Source organism: Panthera onca, chromosome A3, assembly GCF_046562875.1.
Source record: "Panthera onca isolate mPanOnc1 chromosome A3, mPanOnc1 haplotype 2, whole genome shotgun sequence".
Lineage (NCBI taxonomy): Eukaryota > Metazoa > Chordata > Mammalia > Carnivora > Felidae > Panthera > Panthera onca.
The window spans coordinates 82807938-82831228 of NC_138341.1; the positions used below are offsets into that span (position 1 = coordinate 82807938).

At 43.9% G+C, this 23291-nt stretch overlaps 1 protein-coding gene across 1 annotated transcript in view; it reads left to right on the top strand.

Moving 5' to 3' along the window:
- The window catches only part of SLC9A2 (solute carrier family 9 member A2), a 100827-nt gene that overhangs the window by 36242 nt on the left and 41294 nt on the right, over positions 1-23291 (top strand). The window contains exons 2-3 of the mRNA XM_060609748.3: positions 4248-4711; positions 12230-12480. Of these exons, the coding sequence (XP_060465731.3) occupies positions 4248-4711; positions 12230-12480 (715 nt within the window). The remainder of the gene's footprint in view (positions 1-4247; positions 4712-12229; positions 12481-23291) is intronic.

Consider the following 23291-nt stretch of genomic DNA (forward strand, 5'->3'; position numbering starts at 1 on the left):
TAAGGGCCCAGCATGGCTCCTGCCCTGGTTTTGTATGGCCTGTGGGTCAAGAAAGGCTGTTGTATTTTTAAACAAAATCACAAGAAGAATGACATTTCGTGACATAAAATCTAGTAGGACATGTCCACAAATAAAGCCTCCCTAGAACATACTCCTGCACTTAGGTATCATCTCTGGCTTCCTTTGTACCACAACGGCAGAGTAAAATATGGCCTGCAAGCTGAAAATATTTGCTATCTGGCCTTCTGTGGAAAAAAATTAGCTGACCCCGAGACTGAGCAGTAGATTGTACTTCGAGTAGCACACGTTCAGCCTCGTGAAAATCATCAGAAAGTTCATTTGTTTTCCTTTTTTTTGTTTCCCTGATTACTGATCTGTTTCTCCATAGCATTTGATGAGATAATGAGTCTGCAGAGCAAATTCTGTCCATTCAAATTCATGTGCCCTCCAAAGAATTGAGGGTGGGGAGAGCCACAAATGAATTCACATTGGCAAGTGTTGATTTATTTGTTTTATTCTGTGAACAGTGAAATTTAAGACGACTTTTGTTTTGATTAGTTATTTTGGTGGTAGGTGTCTTGACTCTTGTCATTCATAAACCATAGACGCTTAACACCCAAAACCTTCTGTGCCCACAGAGAGTGTCTTAGAAAATACAGTGTCTCTGCTTGTGTTTACCCAGAAGCACAGAACGAAGATGTCTTATGGCCACCCTTCATTTAATCCCCCCTTGCTTATGGAACAACTGGGCAGATTCGGGACTACTGTCCAGTTTCAAGCAAGGGTCACTCAGACCAATTCGGAATGACCAAAACATTTGTAAAAGAAAGGGAAACAGTGTTTTAAAAATATAAACGCAGGCTCTTTTATTTTTATTTATTTATTTTTAAATGTTTATTTTTGAGGAAGAGAGCATGAGCACAGGAGGGGGAAGGGTAGAGAGAGAGGGACAGAGGAGCCACGCTAATAGCAGCGAGCTCCATGCGTGGCACTCACAAACTGAGAGATCATGACCTGAGCTGAAGTTGGACGCTCAACTGACTGAGCTACTCAGATACCCCTAAAGGCAGGACCTTTTAAACAACAGTTCTTGATGTTCGCTGTTCTTTTCTGATGTTTGCTGCTGCCAGACTTCCCCCTCCTCATCCCCCACCCCCATCCCTTTTAGCCCCCTCTCCCAGTGGCCCTTTCGTCTGATGGTATTCTGCTGCCTTTCTCTGGCATCTGCTTGGTCATTTTCTGCTCCCCCGGTTCCTGGTTAGGATCCATCATGGCTCCAGAGCATGGCAGCTGTTGGCCTGCAAAATGCATACAAGCAGCCTCTGTTTCTTCCTTTCTTTCATCTGCCTTGTTTCCCACCCTCCATCCTTAGGAGTAGGACCTCCTTTCAATACAGTGAGAGGAGACGACACTCCACATGGAAACACTGGGTTTTCTGGGATTGAGTGGCAGGAAGAGGAAAGCAAGAGGCCAGAAGAAGAGGGAGCCACCACCAGGAAGAGACCTTGCGTCTGTAGAGGATCCTAGGCCTTCTGTGCATTTCTTTAGAACTTTTTTCTCTTGTGTTTTGATGTAGAAGACGGGGAGGAAGCCAAAATTGGGGGGCATGTGTGATATCATAGGCACAGTGGTGACTCCATGCAGCCATCAACTCAGGATTGTTCCAGTCCTTAAGGTGGCAGGTACGTTTGTCGCCAGATAACCAAACAGGCCTGGGCCTGGTTGTGACCTATCCACAGCCGCAGGCAGAGTGGGAGCACTAGATGTGAAGCCACGGGCCATTGTCAGACAGCAGCCATTAAGGCTCACAGCACACAAGGCGCCTTCAAGTTGGATCTTCCTGTCCTGCATTCCAGAAAGGAGCTGGTTTCCCTTAGAATCAAGGGGGCCAGCAGGGCTATTGTGGGCACATCCTTATCACACAGGGGGAAGTTGAATGTAGAAGCAGGAGTCATTGTGAAGAGAGGTTACAAAGGTACGGTTTTCAGGGGCGCCTGGGTGGTTCAGTCGGTTAAGTGTGCAACTTCAGCTCAGGTCATGGTCTCACGATTTGTGGGTTCAAGCCCCGCGGTCGGGCTCTGTGCTGACAGTTCAGAGCCTGGGGCCTGCTTCAGATTCTGTGTGTGTCTCTCTCTCTGCCCCTCCCCACTCATGCTCCGTCTCTGTCTCTCTCAAAAATAAATAAACGTTAAAAAAAATTTTTTTTAATTAAAAAACAAAGGCAAAGATACAGTTTTCAGGGGACTTTCTTAAAATTCTCTGTTCAGCAGAGGGGTCAGCAGGATAGAGGTTATGGGTAAAGAGTGGCTGAACCAGTTGAATACATTTATTCACCAATTATTGGAGCCTGCTAGAATATGAATAATAAAATGATCAATGCTGGAGGAATGATTTGAATCCCAGTGTAAAGATGTTTACTTCATTATTTAGAAATTAGTTCTTTACATCTCTTCAAGTTGTTCGTTTAGTGTTTTGCTGTCGTGTAGAAGCTATTTCGTGCTATGACTTTAGTACGGTTTGTACTAAGGGATTTTTTGTTAAAATTTTTGTGATTCAGAGCTTCTAAGGACTCATTCTGTCATTTCCATATTGCGTTCCTATAACAGATCACTTCCACGTGCCGCGTTAATTCTACAGTGTGTGTGTGAGATGTCTTCAGGATGGCTCGCTGTTGCCTCGTAAATAAGGGCTGCCCTTTCATGTGTGAACTTGCTCCTCATGTTACCCCATGTACTGGTACAATTCACATTCCTCTCCTTTTACTGCTTGCAGGCCTCCCCCCGACATAGTCTTTGCAATAAAGCTACACTGGGCTCCACCATGAATTAGGAGATGGGTATTTCCCTCCATTTCTTCTCTTCCTGGGAGACTCTTTACGCTTCCTCTGTGTATTTAAAGTCTGTCCTTTAAGGAAGCCCTGCCTGATGTTGCTTCCTCCATGATGTCCTTCTCTGCTGCTCCCCTAGTGGCTGTTTGGGGCCTTATCACACAGTGTCTTACATCAGAGGAGGTCATAAACGTATCTCTTCCTCTGCCTCAATTGGAGACTCTCTGAGACTGGAGATCGTGGTGTGTTTACACCTCTCGTGTCGTAACTACCTGATGTGCCTTTGGAGGGTTGATTTGGTTGTTTCAGACCTCTGAAAAATGAAACATACTTAGCATTCCAAGAGATAATCAGACATTAAAAATATTAAGTAAGTTAAAGCTCTTCTCAGTACCAGAGGGCACAGTGGTAACCCAAAAGCTGCCATGTGATGTGGCCACCGTGGCAGACCCTGTATCTCTGTGAGCCTCGGTTTCCACGGAAATGAATACATTTAAAACGGTGAAAATAACTGCCCTACCTCCTCCTTGAAGTTTTATTTTTTTATTTTTATTAAAAAATTTTTTTTAGGGGCGCCTGGGTGGCGCAGTCGGTTAAGCGTCCGACTTCAGCCAGGTCATGATCTCGCGGTCCGTGAGTTCGAGCCCCGCGTCAGGCTCTGGGCTGATGGCTCGGAGCCTGGAGCCTGTTTCCGATTCTGTGTCTCCCTCTCTCTCTGCCCCTCCCGCGTTCATGCTCTGTCTCTCTGTGTCCCAAAAATAAATAAAAAACGTTGAAAAAAAAAAATTAAAAAAAAAAAATTTTTTTTAGTGTTTTACTTCTTTTTGACAGAGGGGGAGAGAGAGAGAGAGAGAGAGAGAGAGAAAGAAAGCGCGTGCATGAGTTGGGGAGGGGCAGAGAGAATGGGAGACACAGAATCCGAAGCAGGCTCCAGGCTCTGAGCTGTCAGCACAGAACCCGACACGGGGCTCAAACTCATAGACCGAGAGATCATGACCTGAGCTGAAGTCGGGCGCTCAACCGACTGAGCCACCCAGGCGCCCCATTGAAGTTTTTTTGAAATGACCTGTCACATTTGAAAATGTGTTGGAAATCGCAAAATCGCTTCAAATGTAAAATTGTGTGATCTCGTTTAAGAAAACTTAATTGGAATTTAGACAAAGCCGTGCTGTGTATTATGTATGTATCTCATTCAACTTCTGATGTAAAGTTGCATTTGTGCCTCCATGTACTTTGTGAATAGTTTTAAGGAGATCATCTGACTTTGTACATCATAATCTGTAAAGCCAGTCTGTAGCCAATTATGCTGACCTGGGAGGTTTTGAAATAGAACCTGTTGGTTCTGGCAGAGAGAACCAGTATACCTTCTCCCTAATTCATGCACAACCCAAATGCCTTGTCTTTATTTTTTCCTTCACAGGCTTCCATCTGTATCACAAGTTGCCCACAATAGTGCCTGAGAGCTGCCTCCTTATAATGGTTGGCCTGCTGCTAGGAGGGATTATTTTTGGGGTCGATGAAAAGTCCCCCCCTGCCATGAAGACCGATGTGTTTTTCTTGTATCTTCTCCCACCCATTGTGCTTGATGCGGGCTATTTCATGCCCACTCGCCCGTTCTTTGAGAACATTGGCACCATTTTCTGGTATGCTGTGGTAGGGACCCTCTGGAATTCCATTGGCATTGGGGTGTCTTTGTTTGGTATCTGCCAAATTGAAGCCTTTGGCCTGAGTGACATCACTCTGCTCCAGAATCTGCTCTTCGGCAGCTTAATCTCAGCAGTGGACCCCGTGGCTGTGCTCGCTGTCTTCGAGAACATCCAGGTCAACGAACAGCTCTACATCCTGGTCTTTGGAGAGTCCCTGCTGAATGATGCAGTGACAGTGGTGAGTAACAGGTTCATGCTGTGTCACTCCAGCACGCTGGTCTATCTGTGTCTGGTAGTGACAGCTGAGGTGAGACCCCGAAGGTGCAGCCTGCCTGCACACTTGTACGGTCCTGTGCTTAGGAAGGCCCCGCGCTTGGTTTCATGCCGTTCCTGCTGTCTTGAAATACCTTGTAAAGATTTTTATTGATTAATGACTTTTTTTATTTGTTTTTATACAGCGGGCCCCTCATTTTCACTTTGCACTGGGTTGTACAAACTGTGTTGCGGGTCCCTGCTTGGAACAGAGGAGCGTAAGAGTGATTGTGACCTCCCTATCTCTGAGGATTTCTCATTTGGCATTTTCCAAAAAAAACTTTTTGAGGTTTATTGATTTTGAGAGAGAGGCAAAGAGAGAGAGGAAGTGGGGGAGGGGCAGAGAGAGGAGGAGAGAGAATCCCAAACAGGCTCCACACTAACTAAGTTGAGTGTGGGGCTCAAACTTAAAAACCGTGAGATCGTGACCTGAGCCGAAACCAAGAGTCGAACGCTCAGCTCACTGAGCCACCCAGGCACCCCTCATGTGCCATTTTTAAAAGTGATGGTTTTTGAATAGAATTTAAGGACTTCAAGTCCCAGAATTCTTTGTGAGATGCGACGCTGCCAGTATACGATACACGCAATAGAAGTGAAACGATAATACCTGCTGTGTACCGTTCTGTATCTGGGCATGGTTTATTTGTCATTTCATGATTTTAGGCCAACTTTTCATCACACATCACTCAGCCAGCTTATTTCTGGTCCTCGCCACTTTCCTGCAAGTGGGTATTTGTTCTGAAAATCCTAGTTATTTTTTATTGTCACTAATTACCCCATAATTAGAGTCCGAGGCTGTTGGGATCTTCACGGTAGCACAATTTACCTCCGCCCTGCTTTCGGAGCCCAGGCAAAACACGGAGAAGTGACCGGGAAGTGTCTCTGTCCACCCAGCAAAAGGCCTACAAAATGCCCCTTCGGCAGCAAAAGGCACTCAGGTGTCCCTGTATCGGTAAACCTGTTAGTGGGCACCAGTGAGGCCGTTTTATGTCAGCCACCAATCTGTAGTGGTGATGGTGACAGTTGTCAATGTAGCCGTTACCCTTTGGTGGATGTCTGCTTTGTGCTTGGGTCTTTATGACAACCTATGCAGTAATTATTTCTTTACCTTTGATAGGGAAGAAAGTTGAGGCAGAGAAGGATTAAATCCTTTGAAGTAACTTGCGTAATTTATATCACCCTCTTCATTAGGTCCTTTCATTAAAATATTATTCCTGATTCATTTAAAAGTCACTACAGAAACCTACATCACTCGCCATTAGCCTATATTCAGACCCCTGAACTGAGTAAAATATCATTTTTAAGGATATCCGCTAACTCCATGTGGACATTATTAGGTAGAAGGTAATTTATTGAGAAGGGAATCCCATTTTTTAAAATGTTTATTTATTTTAGAGACAGAGATAGAGAACAAGTAGGGGAGGGGCAGGGAGAGAGGGAGACAGAGAATCCCAAGCAGGCTCTGCACTGTCAGCAAAGAGCCCGATGTGGGGCTTGAACTCACGAGACATGAGATCATGACCTGAGCTGAAATCAAGAGTCAGACGCTCAACTGACTGAGCCACTGGGGTGCCCCAGGAAATCCCATCCTTTAGAATGGCTGCTAAGATGTGTATTTTAAGGCAGCTAAGTTGCCTCACGCAAGTAACAAAATACACTTCCTTTATTCCATTGTTCATTAACAGTGATCAGTCATTAACTTACCAATATAAATTGTAATTGGGAAGGTGCCATAGCAATGAAGACATTTTGTGATTTATTCTAGCTTCTAGTTTGATATGTACACGTTACCCTTGTTGAGATAGATTGTGGACATTTTAATGAGGATTTCTTGGATCTCTTTTGCATATAGAAAATTTTATAAAGAAATAATAACACCTTGCTGTACTCATTCTTGGGCAGTATAGCAATGTCAGCTCAGTTTCAGAGTGATACTACACTGCTTTCTCTTCTCTTATAAAATCTGTCATTCAGACAACTCAGTGTCCATTCTTTGAGTTTGTCGAGAATCAGATATGAGGAAACAATCTGGCTAAACCACCATTCAAAGTGTGCGAAGGCCCCAGGCTTTCCAGAGGCACATCCCGTGCTTCCTGTCAAGAGGCACCAAGCCATCAAATGTGATTTTATGGACAGAGAGGGCAGTGGGCCAAATTGAGGACGTCATTCCACTACAGGAAGGAGGGCAAGGACAGAGAAAGGGCATGACTGCTCTTTAGATGTGAAAGCCCTTGTTACAAAGCCAACACCTGTAAGTCAGGATGACTATAATGGTTTCCCATGAATGAGCCTTCCTCAGGTTATATACCCTGGGCTCCAAGCTGAGGACCCTTAAAGCCACACCCACAGGATAGCAGGGCATGCCCAAGGGTTTTGCCTACCTAAAGCCGAAGAATAAACTACCAGGTATTATTTTCACTGAAGTGGCTGAATAGTGGACTGCACTGATGTGGTGTTAGGAATGATTAGAACAACGTTGTAAAAATGATCATTTTGCCTCCCAGTTAGGTACCCTCAGAGTATAGAAGTGGAGATGTTTTATGGAAGATTCTTTGACATTTAGTCTTATCTCCCGGAGTGTTTTAAGGACTCTTAGGGTAGGGAAAGGCATGAAAAGTATGAATCCTGGTGTGTACAGTGAAAATGATGAGTCACTAGGAGTTGCAACTAGAAGGGTAAAGATTAAACAGAGAGAACTCGTGTTAAAAAGGTAGTCTGGTTGATGAGTGAAATTATAGGTCAGTGCAATTAATCCCTTCCCCAAATCACGGTAGGTTCACTACTGAGGTGGCAGAGATGAGGGGAGAAAACCTACCCTAAAAATGTCCCCATTCAAAGAGAAATTGATGATAACATATGTTGCAGTCCAACTGTGCCACTGTCTAAGGCTATAGTAGATTGGAATCAGCTGGAGAAATGACAGCCAAAGGAACAAAGGTGAGATTTTTCATTGGGAACTTTGTACTTTCCCTTATGGTAAATATTTTAGGAAAACCTGTCAACATTTTCCTTATTAGGCAAAGACAGCTCAGGCTGTCAGTTACCAGATCATTCCTGCCATTCCTAGTAGTCCATAATCCAATGACTTGTGCTCAAATGGTAATTTCCAATATCACCTCTAGACCGTGTTAATGCACCCATTGAATAACCTAATACATTTTTCAAGAACACTTAAAGAATTTCCTTAATCAACCATAACAAGGCTTGGATAAGGATAGCTGGTTCTTTGAACGAGGCTGGGGATGGGCTTTAATGGCCCAGTCGTTATGTGCAGCACCCTGGAATTTAACTTCAGGAAGCTAGAAGGTAAACAGCAACCACTTGGTACTCATTGTTGCTCTTGCGAGTAACAGACTGTATTTCAAATTCCTTATGCAAAAATGATTATTTCTTGCATTTCACATAAAAAAAAGTGACCTGGAAACTATTTTTCCAGAACAGAGCTATTCTGGTAAAGGATCCATATTTGCATCTTTGTGTTCTGTGATTTCACTGAATTATTGCACATTTTAAATCAAAGGTCACAATAGATAATTTCTAATTCTTCTATATGTAAGTATTTTAGGAGTCTCCTGCTCTAACAGCTGAGCTAGCAGGGTGCTTATGTAAGAATTTTTAAAACCCCAGTATCAAGTAGAAAGATTGGAAAGTACTCAGCTGTCAGATTAGCCCACTACAAAATACAGGCAACACCCGTATTTCAGTCTTCGAAAAGTACAGTTGTCAGATTGAGGTCAGCTTTGCACAGACCAACTAGCGACGTAATTGTAGCCGTCATATTTATATATATGTTTATATACTTTACATACACGTATAACATATATATATATATAAATATAGTATGTAATAAAATCTCCAAAAGCACTTTTCCACATAGATTCCCTGTGATACAACTAAAGTATTTAACTGGAATGAACTAACTATGGGTTATGGCCAGTGGTAACTAAAAGAATTTTATCTTGTGCTGATCACTAGGTATCAGGTTCAGTGTAAAGCAGGTGGGAGGTTATGGAAAGCTTTCTGGTTGTCAAGGCAACGTCTCTACCTAAGACATTTCCCTGTAACATTGCCCTGGTATCTGAGGCAGTAGATTGATCCAACTGGAGCTTCTGCCCGGGTGCAGAACGTACAGTGCCTGTGACTCAGTTTTGTTCTCTGCAAAACCTAAAAAGCTATTGAAACCAGAATGTCCCTTGGATGGATTTGATGGATTGAAATGGAGGAAAATGCCTCTGGAAAAACTGTGACTATATGCTAGTCATGGGCCTGCACCTCCTTTGGAGGCCTCATAAATGTGCTCGATGGGGTGGGGAGGGGAGATGTGAGAGAGGAGGAGAAGGAGATTTGGGTTCTGTGTGCAAGGACTCTCTGCTTTTGCTGGGGAAATGAGGTAGGCACCAAGAGGCAACACCTACAATGCAAGATGGTGCATCACCAAAGCCCAGCTGGTTTGGAGCTCATCTTAGTTGTAGGAGGGCAGAGGATAAGGTGATTTGCAGGGGCTGTAGACGTACAGGAAGGCTCTGGAGAGGAGTAGCAGCTTCAGCTGGGCCATGGAAGATAGATAAAGATTGCCCTGGGTTTACTTGGTAGGTTTCTGCCAAGAGAAACCACAAGAAGGAAACCAGGGGCAGTAATGGATAAATATGGTATGTTTTGTGGAGCTGTGATGAGACCCCCTTCCAGACTGAAGGGTGTTGGAAAGTGGTAAAAAAAGAAAAAAAATTGTTGTCAGGTGTATTGAGCCTTCCCCAAAGTCAGGAAGTCAAGGATTTGATTCGATTTGATTATTACTACTTTTTTTTAAATTTTTCTTTTTTTGAGAGAGAGAGAGAGACAGAGTGTGAGTGGGGGACAGGCAGAGAGAGGGAGACACAGAATTCGAAGTAAGCTCCAGGCCCCAAGCTGTCAGCACAGAGCCTGACGTGGGGCTCGAAGTCACAAATTGCGACATCATGACCTGAACTGAAATTGGACTCTTAACCAACTGAGCCACCCAGGCACCCCAGGAAGTCAAGGATTTTTTTTTTTAATTTTTTTTTAACGTTTATTTATTTTTGAGATAGAGAGAGAGACAGAGCATGAATGGGGGAGGAGCAGAGAGAGAGGGAGACACAGAATCGGAAGCAGGCTCCAGGCTCTGAGCCATCAGCCCAGAGCCCGACGCGGGGCTGGAACTCATGGACCGCGAGATCGCGAGATCGTGACCTGAGCTGAAGTTGGCCGCTCAACCGACTGAGCCACCCAGGCACCCCAGGAAGTTAAGGATTTTAAACTTGAGAGTGACAAATAGAATAACAGTATTTAAAGGAAGTGAGTCTTGGGGCCCCTGGGTGGCTCAGTAGGTTAAGCATCTGACTTTGGCTTAGGTCACAATCCCATGTTTCTTGAGTTCAAGCCCCACATTGGGCTCTGTACTGACAGCTCGGAGCCTGGAGCCTGCCCTGGATTCTGTGTCTCCCTTTCTCTCTGACCCTCTTCCACTCTCTCTCTCTCTCTCTCTCTCTCTCTCTCAAAACTAAATAACGTTAAACAAATTTTTTTAAAAAATAAAGGAAGTGAGTCTTGTGTTGGCTGTATGGGGCATTTGAGCAAGGGAGAGCTGAGATTTGCTGGTGTAGGCGGGAGACAAGGAGAGCAGAAGTCATGGAGCCTGGGGATAGAAGTACAGTGACCAAGTGGCCTGGGGAGCTTGTCTATGCAGAGATGGCTGGCCAGGAAACCTACCTCTCTCCTCAGGAAGCAGGTGACCGTCACCCTTCAGTCTTGGCTGTTTGGAGACATGGGGTATATATAGCACATCTCTGAACCTGCCTCAGGAAGCAACCGTGGCATGTTGATGCTGATGGAATCCTGTATGCAGCAAGCCTCTGGTTGAAAGTAGGAAGCAGCCACTGCTTGAAGTCAGTTTCTTTTTCAGCAAATGATGATACTCTCAACATATTCAAATCTTTGGGGGCATAAGTTGCTTTTTTTTTTCTTCTTACTCAAGTCATTTCTTGGTGGTCCAAGACCAAATGCTCTTGAGTGTCATACCTGTGAATGAGCAAAGCTCCTAATTTCTTAGTAATCTGCTTTCTTCAAAACCAGCAGACATTTATTGTCCCCCTCCAGGCAGCATGGAAGAAGCAAATTATAATAAGGAATGAACCCTGACCACAAGGAGTGTATGATCCAGCGGAAAAGAGGGAAAAATTACACAAAACCTGTAACACGGTAGACTAAAAAAGGACCTTAAGTGAGGTGAAGAGTGGAATAGACTTTTTTCCAGATCACACTCTGGTTCGCTGGGTCAGAACTTGACTCACTCTCCCATGGTTGAAGCTTGAAAAACTTACCAGGAAGGTCAGAAGACCTAGATTCTCATATTGCCTGTGACATTTTGTGTGACCATGGACAAATGGGTTCAATTTTAGCTTCTCAGAAACCAAATAAGGGGATAGTATGGCCTGTACTGTAAAAGGCCTTCATCCCAATGTCCTGACAGCCAGCTTCCCTGGAGATTCTGGCTGTAAATAACGCAGTGAAAAGAAGCAGGGCACCTGCTGGAATATTTTACTTGCTGGCTTTGTAAAAAGTGTGGCAGGGCGTAAGCCATCACTTCCTGTTTCATTTGGCCCAGTGACCCTTAGAAACATGTTTGCAAGCATATTCCCTAGCAGACATGAAGTGCCTGGCATTTTTGAAGCTTAATTAAACTGAGACTATGTAAAGACTGGATTTTTCAGAAGCCAAGTAACTGGGTAAGCTCATTACTTTAGAAAAGGGATAAAATATATATGAAATTACAGTGCGCACACACACACGCACGCACACACACACACACACACACACATGACACAGGTGCCTCTTGACTTCAAGAAAGTTCCTTTGGGTCTCCTCTAGCTGATGTGCATGTGTGGGCGGGGTGAGGAGGAGGGGTGAGAAGGGAGGACCTCAGTGCCCTGGGAGGAAGATACCTTTAGATGGGGTACCTGGACTGCTGGGTGGGGCCCCTTCCAGGGCAGGGCTTCACCAGAGAGCCTCACAAAGTAACTAAACTCACAGCAACACGGACAAGCTTACTCTGTGACGTACTACTTGTCCAGCATCGGTAATACAAGCAGAGCCTCTTGGATGGCAACCACATCTCATAAAATTATCTTTTAGATGGTATCTTAAAAAATAACATTTTAGGAGCAAGTCACATCATAATTGTGAAGTCTCCTCTCCCTCACTTTTAGAAATCTCTTTCCTGACAATACACTTTTACATGGCTTTCTGTTCAAAGCTATTCAACACAATATTAAAACATGACATAGAGAAATATAGTTATTGCCACGGGTCAGCAACTTTGGTACATAGAAGGAATGTCCTTGTTGCAAGGCCAGGTGGATTTTTCTGTGGCTGCAGTTAAACGGGGAAGTTGGAAGGGTCTTGACCATGCGCTCTCTTTCTCCCACAGGTCCTGTACAACTTGTTCAAGTCTTTTTGCCAGATGAAAACCATTGAGACCATTGACGTGTTTGCTGGAATTGCAAACTTCTTTGTTGTGGGAATTGGTGGGGTGTTGATTGGCATCTTCCTGGGATTTATAGCGGCATTTACTACTCGGTTCACGCATAACATCCGGGTGATTGAACCACTCTTTGTCTTCCTGTACAGTTATTTGTCCTATATAACAGCCGAAATGTTTCACCTCTCAGGTATCATGGCGTAAGTATTTAACTCTTTGTTAAAAGCACTTACTGATGAAGTTTCATTAAATTTATGTATTCTAAGCCAAGAGGCAAAGGTTGAATCCATTTTATAAAACAGGGTTCCTTAAATTCTTTCCAGAAAGATTAAAAATAGAGTCTCCTTACTCTTAGTTTCAAAGAAATGAAGAAATTCAGCCAATTTTATACTAAAGCGATCTGGTGCTAGAATGGAAAACGACTAAAGAATTCTCTTTTGGGTCTCATATGAAACATGACAATAAACTGTTGGGGTTGATTGTCAAGCACCAAGAATTTTCCCAGTTTGATGCTCACTCAGAGGTTGTCCACGTGGGAGGCTCTAAACTTACTCCAGCAAGGTCAGATTGCCCAAACTGCATCTGGAGTTCTGGAATTGCGTATGTATATTCATACGAATGATATTGGTAGGAGGGAACTTTCACTTTGCGTGCTCCATTCGATTTGAAGTAATAGGTTTAAGTCATTCAAAGCAAAATTCAATGTGGAAAGCATGTAATCAGGTCATTTTAGCTTAGCTTTTTAAAAGAGAGGTATGTTTATAAGGCAAGAAATGTATAAAGCAAGAAGTTCTTTATTAAAGATACAGTTGGTGTATCATTCACCGACAAATTCTGAAGGACTTTTCTCAAGAAGCCTTGCATGCGGGCTAGAGAAGGGTGGTGTTTGGATCAGTTTCTAGCCTTCACAGGGTCACTTTGAAGGAGGCTCCCTGTTGAGTGTGGATATTTTTGTAATTTCCAAAAACAAGCCTACTATGGTCACACCCTGTATAGGGTTGGTGAGAAATGCTTAGTAATGGAATGGCTCTATATGGTTTCATTTTGATAAATACTTATTTATAGCTAGACATGTGCTGGGCTCTATGCTTGGCCCTGCTACATTTTGAGGTTTGTAGACCCGAGCCTGGTTCTTGAAGTTTCGTCTTGCAGCCGGATTTAGATGTTGCTTTGATTAAGGACTGTTTGTTTTTCACCTCCTATCACCGCTGCTATATTGGAAGCAGGCTAGGTTTGTGGTGGAAGAAGTCAGGTGCCTCTCCCCGAGGAGAGTGGAATCCATTATAATGCAAGCCATGAGTTAAAGGTTGTGTGGTTTTCTGTTTCACAGAGAGCCTAAATAAAGCAACATATTAATCCAGTTTGACCCAGTAATGAAATGTTCTGTATCTTCCTGGTTGCTATTCATATCATTTGTATGACTTCCAGTTTCCTCACTGTTCTTTGACCAGTGTCATTGAAAGTGTGTGATCAGCTAGTTACAAGGTCTCTAAAGAATGATGGGGGTGGAACTCTGTGTCTAGTATCCCAACAGTGTGCTAACAGCAGTTTGTGTCAGAACCTTGAATATCGTTTGACCACGTGCACAAGTGAAAGTTCTAGAACACCCACACAATTATCTAAATATGTTTGACATTGGCAGGGACTGAGATGGGAAGATCCAGGGTGCTGGGGGGATAGTTGACGTGTTGCAAGGGGTTGGGGTCCTGGTGCATCTTGCCTAGAAATGTCCGTGAGGCCCAGGGTCCACGGTGGTTGGTTGGTTCTCCACCAAGGCCCCGACCTCCTGCGAAGATGCGATTAGGGGTTTACTTGCTCTGGGAATTAGGAAATCAGGGACAAATAGGGCCACATATCCCTGGGAGATAGCACAGGGAATCCTCTGCATGGTTTGTTGGTGGAGGAAAAACATCACCTCTGTTTCCAGCTTCAGTGTGGAAACAGCTTACTGTACAGAAAGGTCCTTTATTACATTTAAACAAATTTCGTCATTGCGTGTAGTGCGCTAACATAATAAGTTAACTGTTAAATAAGACATGGCAGGAGATTTAAACATTTTTGGATCTGGAATTACCATACACACCCGTTACCCTATGATAGCCAATGAAGTGACAGATTGATGTTGGAGTGTATTTGTTCTCAGAAGGACCACCCTGTTTTCTAATGTGGGGTATTAGTATGCTATTCAGGACTCGCCCATGCGTGATGCTTCTGTATGGTGTACATCCAAGGTGTGCGTGTCGCCCCTTTGAAAAGTGCACTGTGTGCTCTTCCCCATTGTAAGTACTACCCTTACCTTGGGACGTCAGTCCAGGGGATCCACTCTAATGATGCAGTTAAAATTGCATATCCATGTGTGCTGCTTTTATAGAACTAGGGATTTTTTTTTCTGCATTTAAATTGCACGGAGTTTAAGAATTCCCATCATACTTCATGCTAATTGCACTCTTCTGCCATTTAAAAACAAATTTTAAGGTTAATGGGAGTGAAGGCATGTGACATGCTGAGCATGCTCAGTGATTTCCCCTGTTTTCTTGAGAGAAGTGCGCAGCCACGTAGAAAGGAAAATAGGCACTGAGGTTAAGCAGCTGGGGAGCAGAGAAGAAGGTTAAAGCCGCTGTCAGTATCTGTAACACAGTGTAGCAAAGTGCATCTGTCCTGCTTGAGTTTCGCCTGGTTTCCTCCCTCTCTCCCTCTCTCCCTTCCTTCCATCTATCTCTCCTTTCTCTTCCTTCCCCTTCTGATTGCCTTCCAGATGCTGTAACCCTCTGTGCTTGCACTTTGTCTTGGGTGGGCTGTTAGGCAGCAGCCTGTCCAAGATTGAGATTACTCAGTGAGCAGGAAGTTAACACAAAAGTTTGATTAAAAAGAAACATCCTTCCACAGAACAGAAAACTTGGGTCTGAGCTCAAAATGCAGTCAGTCTTTTAGGTAGGAAGGCCCTGGATAGGAATTCAGCACCTTGGTTTCTTTGGAGAGATGTTGGGAGTGATGTACCATGGGCATTCAAAAGCTCCCCTTGCAGCTGTTTGTTTTGTCATGGAATTGTGGAGATATCTGATTTTCACTGACAACAAGTACGTGAAATAACACGAGGTGGAGTTCTATCTGCTTTCTCCTCCTCTGTCTGACAGAAGCTATTTGGAGAACTGATTTCTAGGCATCCCTAGGTCTGGTTTCCCCTTTGTGGTCTCTTCATACTTTCATGAAGCTAATTTAATGTTAAGCAATTAATGATAGTCCTGTCTTCCTGTGTGTTCGGGAGGGTTTTCGCTGCAACCCCTAGGAGGGTAAATGAAATTCCTTCTTTCCTAATATTCTCTTGTTCATTTCTACACCGGAACAGATTGTTGCAGTAGGAAAAGTGCACGTGCGTGTGTGTTTCATAGGCAGCTCCACAGCACTGCAGCTAAAGTTAAGAGGAAGTATCCGTAGTCCCTTGAACTGGGAATTTCATGTCTCAGGAGCACTGGACACCTTTGAGAATCACAGCAGCATGGTAGGACATATAGAGGAAGCAGAATAGCTATTGGCTTTAGAAATGCGTGTCTTGGTTTGTATGTTTTGGGCTTTATGTTCAGAAAAATGCTCAGAGATAAGACACTGACAATTCCATGTTGTCCCCTTCCCCTTATCCAAAGACACAAACGGATGTGTAAGATGATTCCACAGATCAGATCCACAAAGAAGTGAACTGAAGTAGGACTTTGTTCTCTTCCTGTGGACATCAAGCACCTCTTTCGGTCCTCACCTCGTGCCCGCCACGTCCCCCGTGCTCCAGTCCATGAGATGCTAAAAACACACAGTCACGAAGGAAGGGATGTTAGTCTCCACAGCAGCTTGCAGCCTGTGGGGAAGTGCTGATTTCTTTTTGAGGTGCTCCAGGAATTTCAAAAAATGGCTACATCCTCCTTCAGATAGGAGAATAAGCACCCAGTATTTCTTAGTTGATTTTTTCTTTCATGGATTCATAATTCCTTAGTCTTCCATCTCTTGAGGGTACTTAAAATGTTTTCCATTTGGGGGCACCTGGGTGGCTCCGTCGGGTAAGCGTCCAACTTCGGCTTGGGTCTGATCTCACCATTCATGAGTTCAAGCCCCACATCTGGCTCTGTGCTGACAGCTCAGAGCCTGGAGCCTGCTACGGTTTCTGTGTCTCCCTCTGTCTCTGACCCTCTCCTGCTCACACTCTGTGTGTGTCTCTCTCAAAAATAAACATTAAAAAAATTTTTTTAATGTTTTCCATTTGTTGTTTCAATCATTCTAGCAGCATTGTGGCAAAGACTGTAGGCAATAGTAAATATAAGTCCTGTCTTATGAATGAGTAAACTGAGACTCAGGTGGTGAAAAAACATGGCTGCAGGTGAGTCTTTGTAAGCTGGTCCTGGACCCTTGGACTCCAGTTACCAGGCCAGTCCAGCATATGTCCCAGTATACACTTAAAAAAACTGCACATTTGTATGACAATTTTTAAGTGAGACTTTAACAGGGAATTTCCAGAATGATAAGCTCAGAAATGAAGTCTAGGAGTGGGCCAAGCTAGCTGGACTGAGGAGTCATTGCTGAAGATGTGAAGGCCGTTTTTTCTCTCCTCATTTCTCTGTGTATGAGTTGGTAATTGTCATTTTTTTCAAACATTGAGAAAAATAGGAAAGCATGCCTTTGTTTGCCATTTTATAGCGACTGTCCTGGTTTCTCTTGACCAGCCTACCATTGGTAGCATTTAGAAGACCGTCTCTTTAAGATACAGTCATATGGAATCATAGGCCAGTGTGCCAGAATGTTCCTGCTTGCAGAATATTCATGTATTCTGCTCTTCTCCAAATATGGGGCAAAAATGAACTCTTGACATTGCAGGACATTCATAAAACCTTACATATGTACGTATATACATATATTTGTATCTATGTGGAAGACAAGCTCCTTTTATTAATTTTCCTAGACTTGTCTCATGTTAGTGAATATTTTCCTTAGTGTAAGAAGGTGACTTGGAGCTTTAATAAATCAATCTGGATAATGCAACCAGGATAAATAGTGCCCCCAAGTAATCTGTTATTACACACCCTCCGGCCTGGCCTCCATGCAAATCCATTTGGTCTTAAAGCCTGTCTAAACAGAGAGCAAGCAGATCACATCAGCTTATTTCTAGTTTGAACTTCAAATCCACTCCCATCCCAGCGCTCATACCTTTCCCTGCGCACACTCAAAGAAGAAATGGCCTTTAAGAATTGACTTCATCCTACAGCCGGCACTTTGAGTCAGTTATTGGTTTCAGTGCAGACCAGCTGGAGCTCTTGAAGCATCACAAGTAAAGAATGGGTAGGGGATGCTCTAAGGACAGCCCCAGGTCCCGGTGCCCTGTGGCTCCCATGCGTGCATACTGCAACGCATGTCTGCCTCCTCCTTAAGTTGTGTTGTTCCATAGCACTTTCCATCTTGCATCCCTCTAACATTTCGGAGTATAGAGATGGACAGAGACTCATTCTGCAGCGCCTGGGTGGCTCGGTCGGTTAAGCGTCTGACTTCGGCTCAGGTCATGATCTTGTGGTCCGTGGGTTCGCGCCCCACTTAGGGCTCTGTGCCGATAGCTCAGAGCCTGGAGCCTGCTTTGGATTCTGTGTCTCCCTTCCTCCCTCTGCCCGTTCCCTGCTTGCATTCTGTCTCTCGAAAATAAACATTAGAAAAAACTTATTCTAAATAAGCAAGGTCTGGCTACAGTCACCCTGCTGTACGCTAGATCCCATAACTTACTCATCTTATAAGGGAAGTTTGTACCCTTTGGCCACCATCACCCATTTCCCTCACTCCCTCCACCTGCTCCCCACCCCCTCTGCTCTCCACTCCTGCTAACTACTAGTCTGCTCTCAGTTTCTATGACCTTGGGTTTTTTTTTTTTTTCAATTCCACACATGAGTGAGATCGTGCAGTATTTATCCAGAGTAGTGTAAGTGCTTCATGAAATTGCTTGGATTTATTTTTATAGTTTAAACTGTTTCACAAAACAGAGTCAAACTGACGAACTGCAGAGTTTGCTTGGTTTTTCAGAAGAAGGGGCAGAACCAGTGGGCTGTCACATTTTCCCTGAGTGCTGTCCAGTGTGGTGACCACCAGCCACATGTGGCTTTTTGAGCACTTAAAATGTGGCTAGTCTAAATTGAGATGTGCTCTAAGTTTAAACTAGACACCAGATTTTTAAAATTTAGTGGGAAAAAATTGTAGAAACTCTCATTAATGATTTGTATATTGATTTCAGCTTGAAGCAACAATAAATAATATAAATAATTGTTGAGTGAAATCAATATATTATGAAAATTAATCGCACCGATTTCTTTTTGCATTTTTAAAATATTTATTTTTGAGAGAGAGAGAGCATGCACACGAGTTGGGGAGGGGGCAGAGAGAGAGAGGGGGACAGAGGATCCAAAGCAGGCTCTGCGCTGACAGCAGAGAGCCTGATGTGGGGCTCGAACTCACGAATGGCGGGATCATGACCTGAGCTGAAGTCTGACTCTCAACTGACAGAGCTACCCAGGCGCCCTTCGTTTTACAGTTTTAATCATGGCTACTAGGAAATTTAAGCTCGCATTATATTTCTATTAGGTAACAGTGTTCTCTAGTGCTCGCCATTAGTTTTTGCTGTTTGGATATTTGAAGACGTTGAAATATATTTTTCTTCCGTCTGATACAGTAGAATAAAAAAAAAAAACAGGGCAAGAAAAGATGGAGGTAAGAAACAGAATGGAAATGCATTCCCTTCATGGATGTTTATAAATCATGCTGTTTATAAAGAAGATTTCTTTGAGAGCAAGGAAGGTCAGAAAGCAAGAGAGGAATAACAGAAGAGAGGGCAGAGGGTTCTCCTGAGGTGGCTTGTGATGATTAAGAAGTCAACTTAAAGCCCCTGTGAGGAAAGGAAAATTGTTACCCTAAGGTCCACATTTAGAGGCTTTGAATAAACTCTTCAAAACATGGCCAAGGGGAGTGACTGTTCCTGAGAAAAAGTTGTTATCGCTCTAGGAATGAGCGAAGTCCATTAAAACAGATTCCCTGGGGTTGGGTACTTTATGTTTTTCACAAACTGAAATTGTAAAATTCAGTGTTCAGAATAATGTGTTTTCACGCCTCATCTTCTTATACGTAGAAACATTAAAAACATTATCATAATCATCTGTATGGGGAATATCATTCATAGAGGCCATGAGTTCTCGACTACAAGAGTGGTATATGATTTTGGTCACACAGTTTGTCATTCGGCATGTTCAGGGAGGGTAAGAATGCAGCAAGTGGCCCAGGGGAATATTTCGTGGCAGTTCCTGAAAAGAGTATAAAAATTAAAAAAGAGGGGTCACAGTGAATGTCACCATAAGTGTGTTTCGTTTTGTGAAGTGCACTTTATGGATTTCTCTTTTGAGAGCAACTGAATAGAGTGATAGAATTTGAGGCCTGCCTTCCTCACTGGAGGGCTTTGGTGGCTCCTTTAGGCGTGTCGTTTTCACACATCTTTATTTTAGGGAACGTGGTTGGTGTTTGCCTGCTACATTTATTTACATTACATGAAACTTTAACAGTTGGCTCCTGAATTAAGAACCCCATTCCCTGAGATCTCTGATGAATAGAGGTTCTCGATAATAACCAGTGATTGGGTAGTACTGAGGTTACTGTCACTTTGCTCTTTGGACTCTTTAAGTCTTGTTTGTGTTTATGTCAAAACAATCACAGCACCACATCACTGGGTTACTCTTGGTCCAGAGCTCGCTACTTCACGTGGTGCTTTCCGCTTCCATATTCTCAGGTATAAGTAAATTGCAATAGTAAGGCTAAAATTATTATTATTTTTTTTAAGTTTATATATTATTAAGAGACAGAGAGAGACAGAGCATGAGCATGGGAGGGACAGAGAGAGGAGGAGACACAGAATCCGAGGCAGGCTCCAGGCTCCGAGCTGTCAGCACAGAGCCTGATGCGAGGCTCGAACTCACCAACCGTGAGATCATGACCCGAGCCGAAGTCAGACGCTTAACCGACTGAGCCACCCAGGCGCCCCTAAAATTGTTTTCTAGTAATATGTAGGCCAAAATGTAAATGTAAGATGATAAATCAGAAACGTAAATGTTGTATAATTGCTGAGAAGCAATTGCCTTCTCTGTTTTAATGAAAAATGAAAATGTTGCAGCAAACTGATGCTGAAGGAAAGCATGCAGTTACTTCCCAGCTAGTACGTCTGAGTAGGACACCAGCCTTTGGCCACATGGCTCGAATCAATGTCCCGTTCCCTTCATGAGGGAATTCAGCAATGGGGGTCAACATTTGCTCTTTCAAGAACAGGACAGGTGTCCTAAGGAAAACCTGTTTCTCTTTCACCTTGCTTTAACAAACCTCAGTGTACTTCTTTTTTTTTTTTTTTTTTTTTTTTAATTTTTTTTTAACGTTTATTTATTTTTGAGACAGAGAGAGACAGAGCATGAACAGGGGAGGGGCAGAGAGAGAGGGAGACACAGAATCTGAAGCAGGCTCCAGGCTCTGAGCTGTCAGCACAGAGCCTGACGCGGGGCTCGAACTCACGGACCGTGAGATCATGACCTGAGCCGAAGTCGGACGCTTAACAGACCAAGCCACCCAGGCGCCCCAAACCTTAGTGTACTACTTAGCAGTTGGCTGTGTGGGGGAGGAAGCTAGCCTGAAATGAACCCAGAGACTTCCTCTCTTGGTGCCCTTGGCATGGGGCAGCTGTGAGTAGCTCCTCTTGATGCTCTAGTATTTTCTGTCAGTGTGCCCTGTCCCTCTGTTGCCACTTCCTTTATGCCAGTCAGACATGAGGGCGTTTGATTCCAGGGGATCTGGAAAAGTGGCCAAGAATCTTTTTCCCACATGCACCCTCGCAGTTAATCCCCGGCTATTTAAGGTAAATAGAGTCACTTGGGGTCCTTGTAAGCAGGAGCCCAGCTCAGACAGTAGAGGGAGGCTCTGTGTGAGCAAGGGAAACCCAGATCAAACCAGATTATTGTTCACCCAGTGAAACCCAAAATCAAACCAGATTTATTTGAATAGAGGTTCTTGTAAATCACCTCTTGATGAGGGCAGGTGTAGATTTGGCTTTGGGTTGATGGGACCCCAGGCCAGAAGCCCCTTTCTCTCTTTTTCATCTTACTCTGTGTGATGGCTTCCTTCTGATAGGCTAGCCATCTCTAAAGCATCAAGCAGGGGTTACAGACAGATCGGGTTTTATTGCTCTGCGACTCTTGTCACTAAAGCGTTCAGGGAGTTCTACTCTGCCAGCTCCTGTTAGAAGACATTTCAAAGCAAGGACCATGATTGGATCAGACTGTGTCACATGACCAGCCCTGTGGTGGGAGAAGTACCGGAAGAAGGTGTTGTGAAGTTAAACTTAATTCCAGTGTGACCTGCCTCTCGGTCTGTGTTGACCACAAGTTATCCAGGAAAGCTCAGTCCTTTGTAGTATAGTGAGGGTTGGACTGGTGACGTATTGAGTTGAGGCCTCAGTGATGAAGAGAAGGGCATTATGTGCCAAGGGTGATGCGCAGCAGAGAGCTCCAAGGCGAAAAGCTTTGCTGCCTCCAGGGAATGGAACCCCGGGGTGATGAGAAAGGCGGTAGGTGCTTGGTCTCGCCCTGCTTTGTGCTGTAGGCAGTTGGGAACCTTTGGAAGCTTTGAGCAAAGAAGTGACGCAATTGTGTTTCTGTTTCATAGTGAAGACTGGAGAACCTCCAAAGCTTTCTTAGGCCATCACACATCAAACTAGTAGTATTTTCATAGCACTCTGGGGTGAAAGCTGGCAGGCAGTCATGGCCTCAGGCTCACTGGATGCCCCCCCCCCCCCCCCCCCCCCGCCCGGGGCAGAGGATTCGCCTTCTGGGTGGGAGGAGAGGGAACAGCTTCTGGCAGCAGAGTGAAGGTGCCTAGGTGGAGGCTTGCCAGGACAAGAATGTGTGCCGTCCAGGCAAGAGAAGATAGAACCTACACCCAGAACCGAGTAATGGAAATTGGGAGAAAGGAAGGAGAGAATAGGTGGTGAGGTTTAATTCAGTCCATACATCTCATGTTGGCCCTTATTTTCACTCTCCAATAACACTGTAAATAAAATGATTCAAGTTTCAACGCTTTTTCTCGTTCATTCTTACTCCACTGAACCCTCCGCCTGTAACCCCTCCTGCTTTCCTCAAACTTTGATGTATTTAGGAATCACCTGGAAAGTTGTCTTACGTGTCTACAGAATCCCAGGCCCCAGCTAGAGATTCTGAGTCTGTATAGGTCTGGGATGGGGCCCAGGCATTTGTGTTTGTCCCAGGCTTTCTAGTCATTACAGAGAAGCTATATTTTTATGAAAGAAACGCAAGGCCTTTGCCAACACTCCCCAACTAGAGTCAGTGGACTCCGTGGGTCCCTTGATGCCTTGTATGTCACTATACTATTGATAATGATTCTTTATATGTTCTCTCCACAAAATCAACCCTCACTCAGTGAGTGACCTATAAATGTTAGTTGACCTGAGTTGAAAGCCTATAAAGGAGAAGAAACAAAAGACGTGGAAAATACACGAAATGGGCAAGACTACACGAATAACCAGGCATTTGCAATAGTTTAAGTTTGCTTTTCTTTGGTATTTTAAGAAAGATTGTTCCGTTCTTAGACTCGGATCCTTCTTTAAAAACAAATTTTGCTTGCATTTTCTCATATGTCAAACTCTCTCTCTCTCTCTCTCTCTCTCTCGGTTGTCAGGTTTTGTAGAAGAGGCAATCCATTATATAGTAATTCATGCCCTGGAATAATTAATTTACCTCACATGAGTGAGTACTTTATTCTGAGAACATGCAGTGTACCCTGAGTCACCACGAGACCTGGCTTTAATCAATACAGAGAAAGCTTTTTAATTGTCCTTTGTCACTGCTAATGCTTGACACTGATTAGTGGAGTATGCTTTCCTATCTGGCAAAGTCTTTATTGAGAATATGCAGTTATAATTTGGACCGTATTTTTCTGCAACTGAATCCAT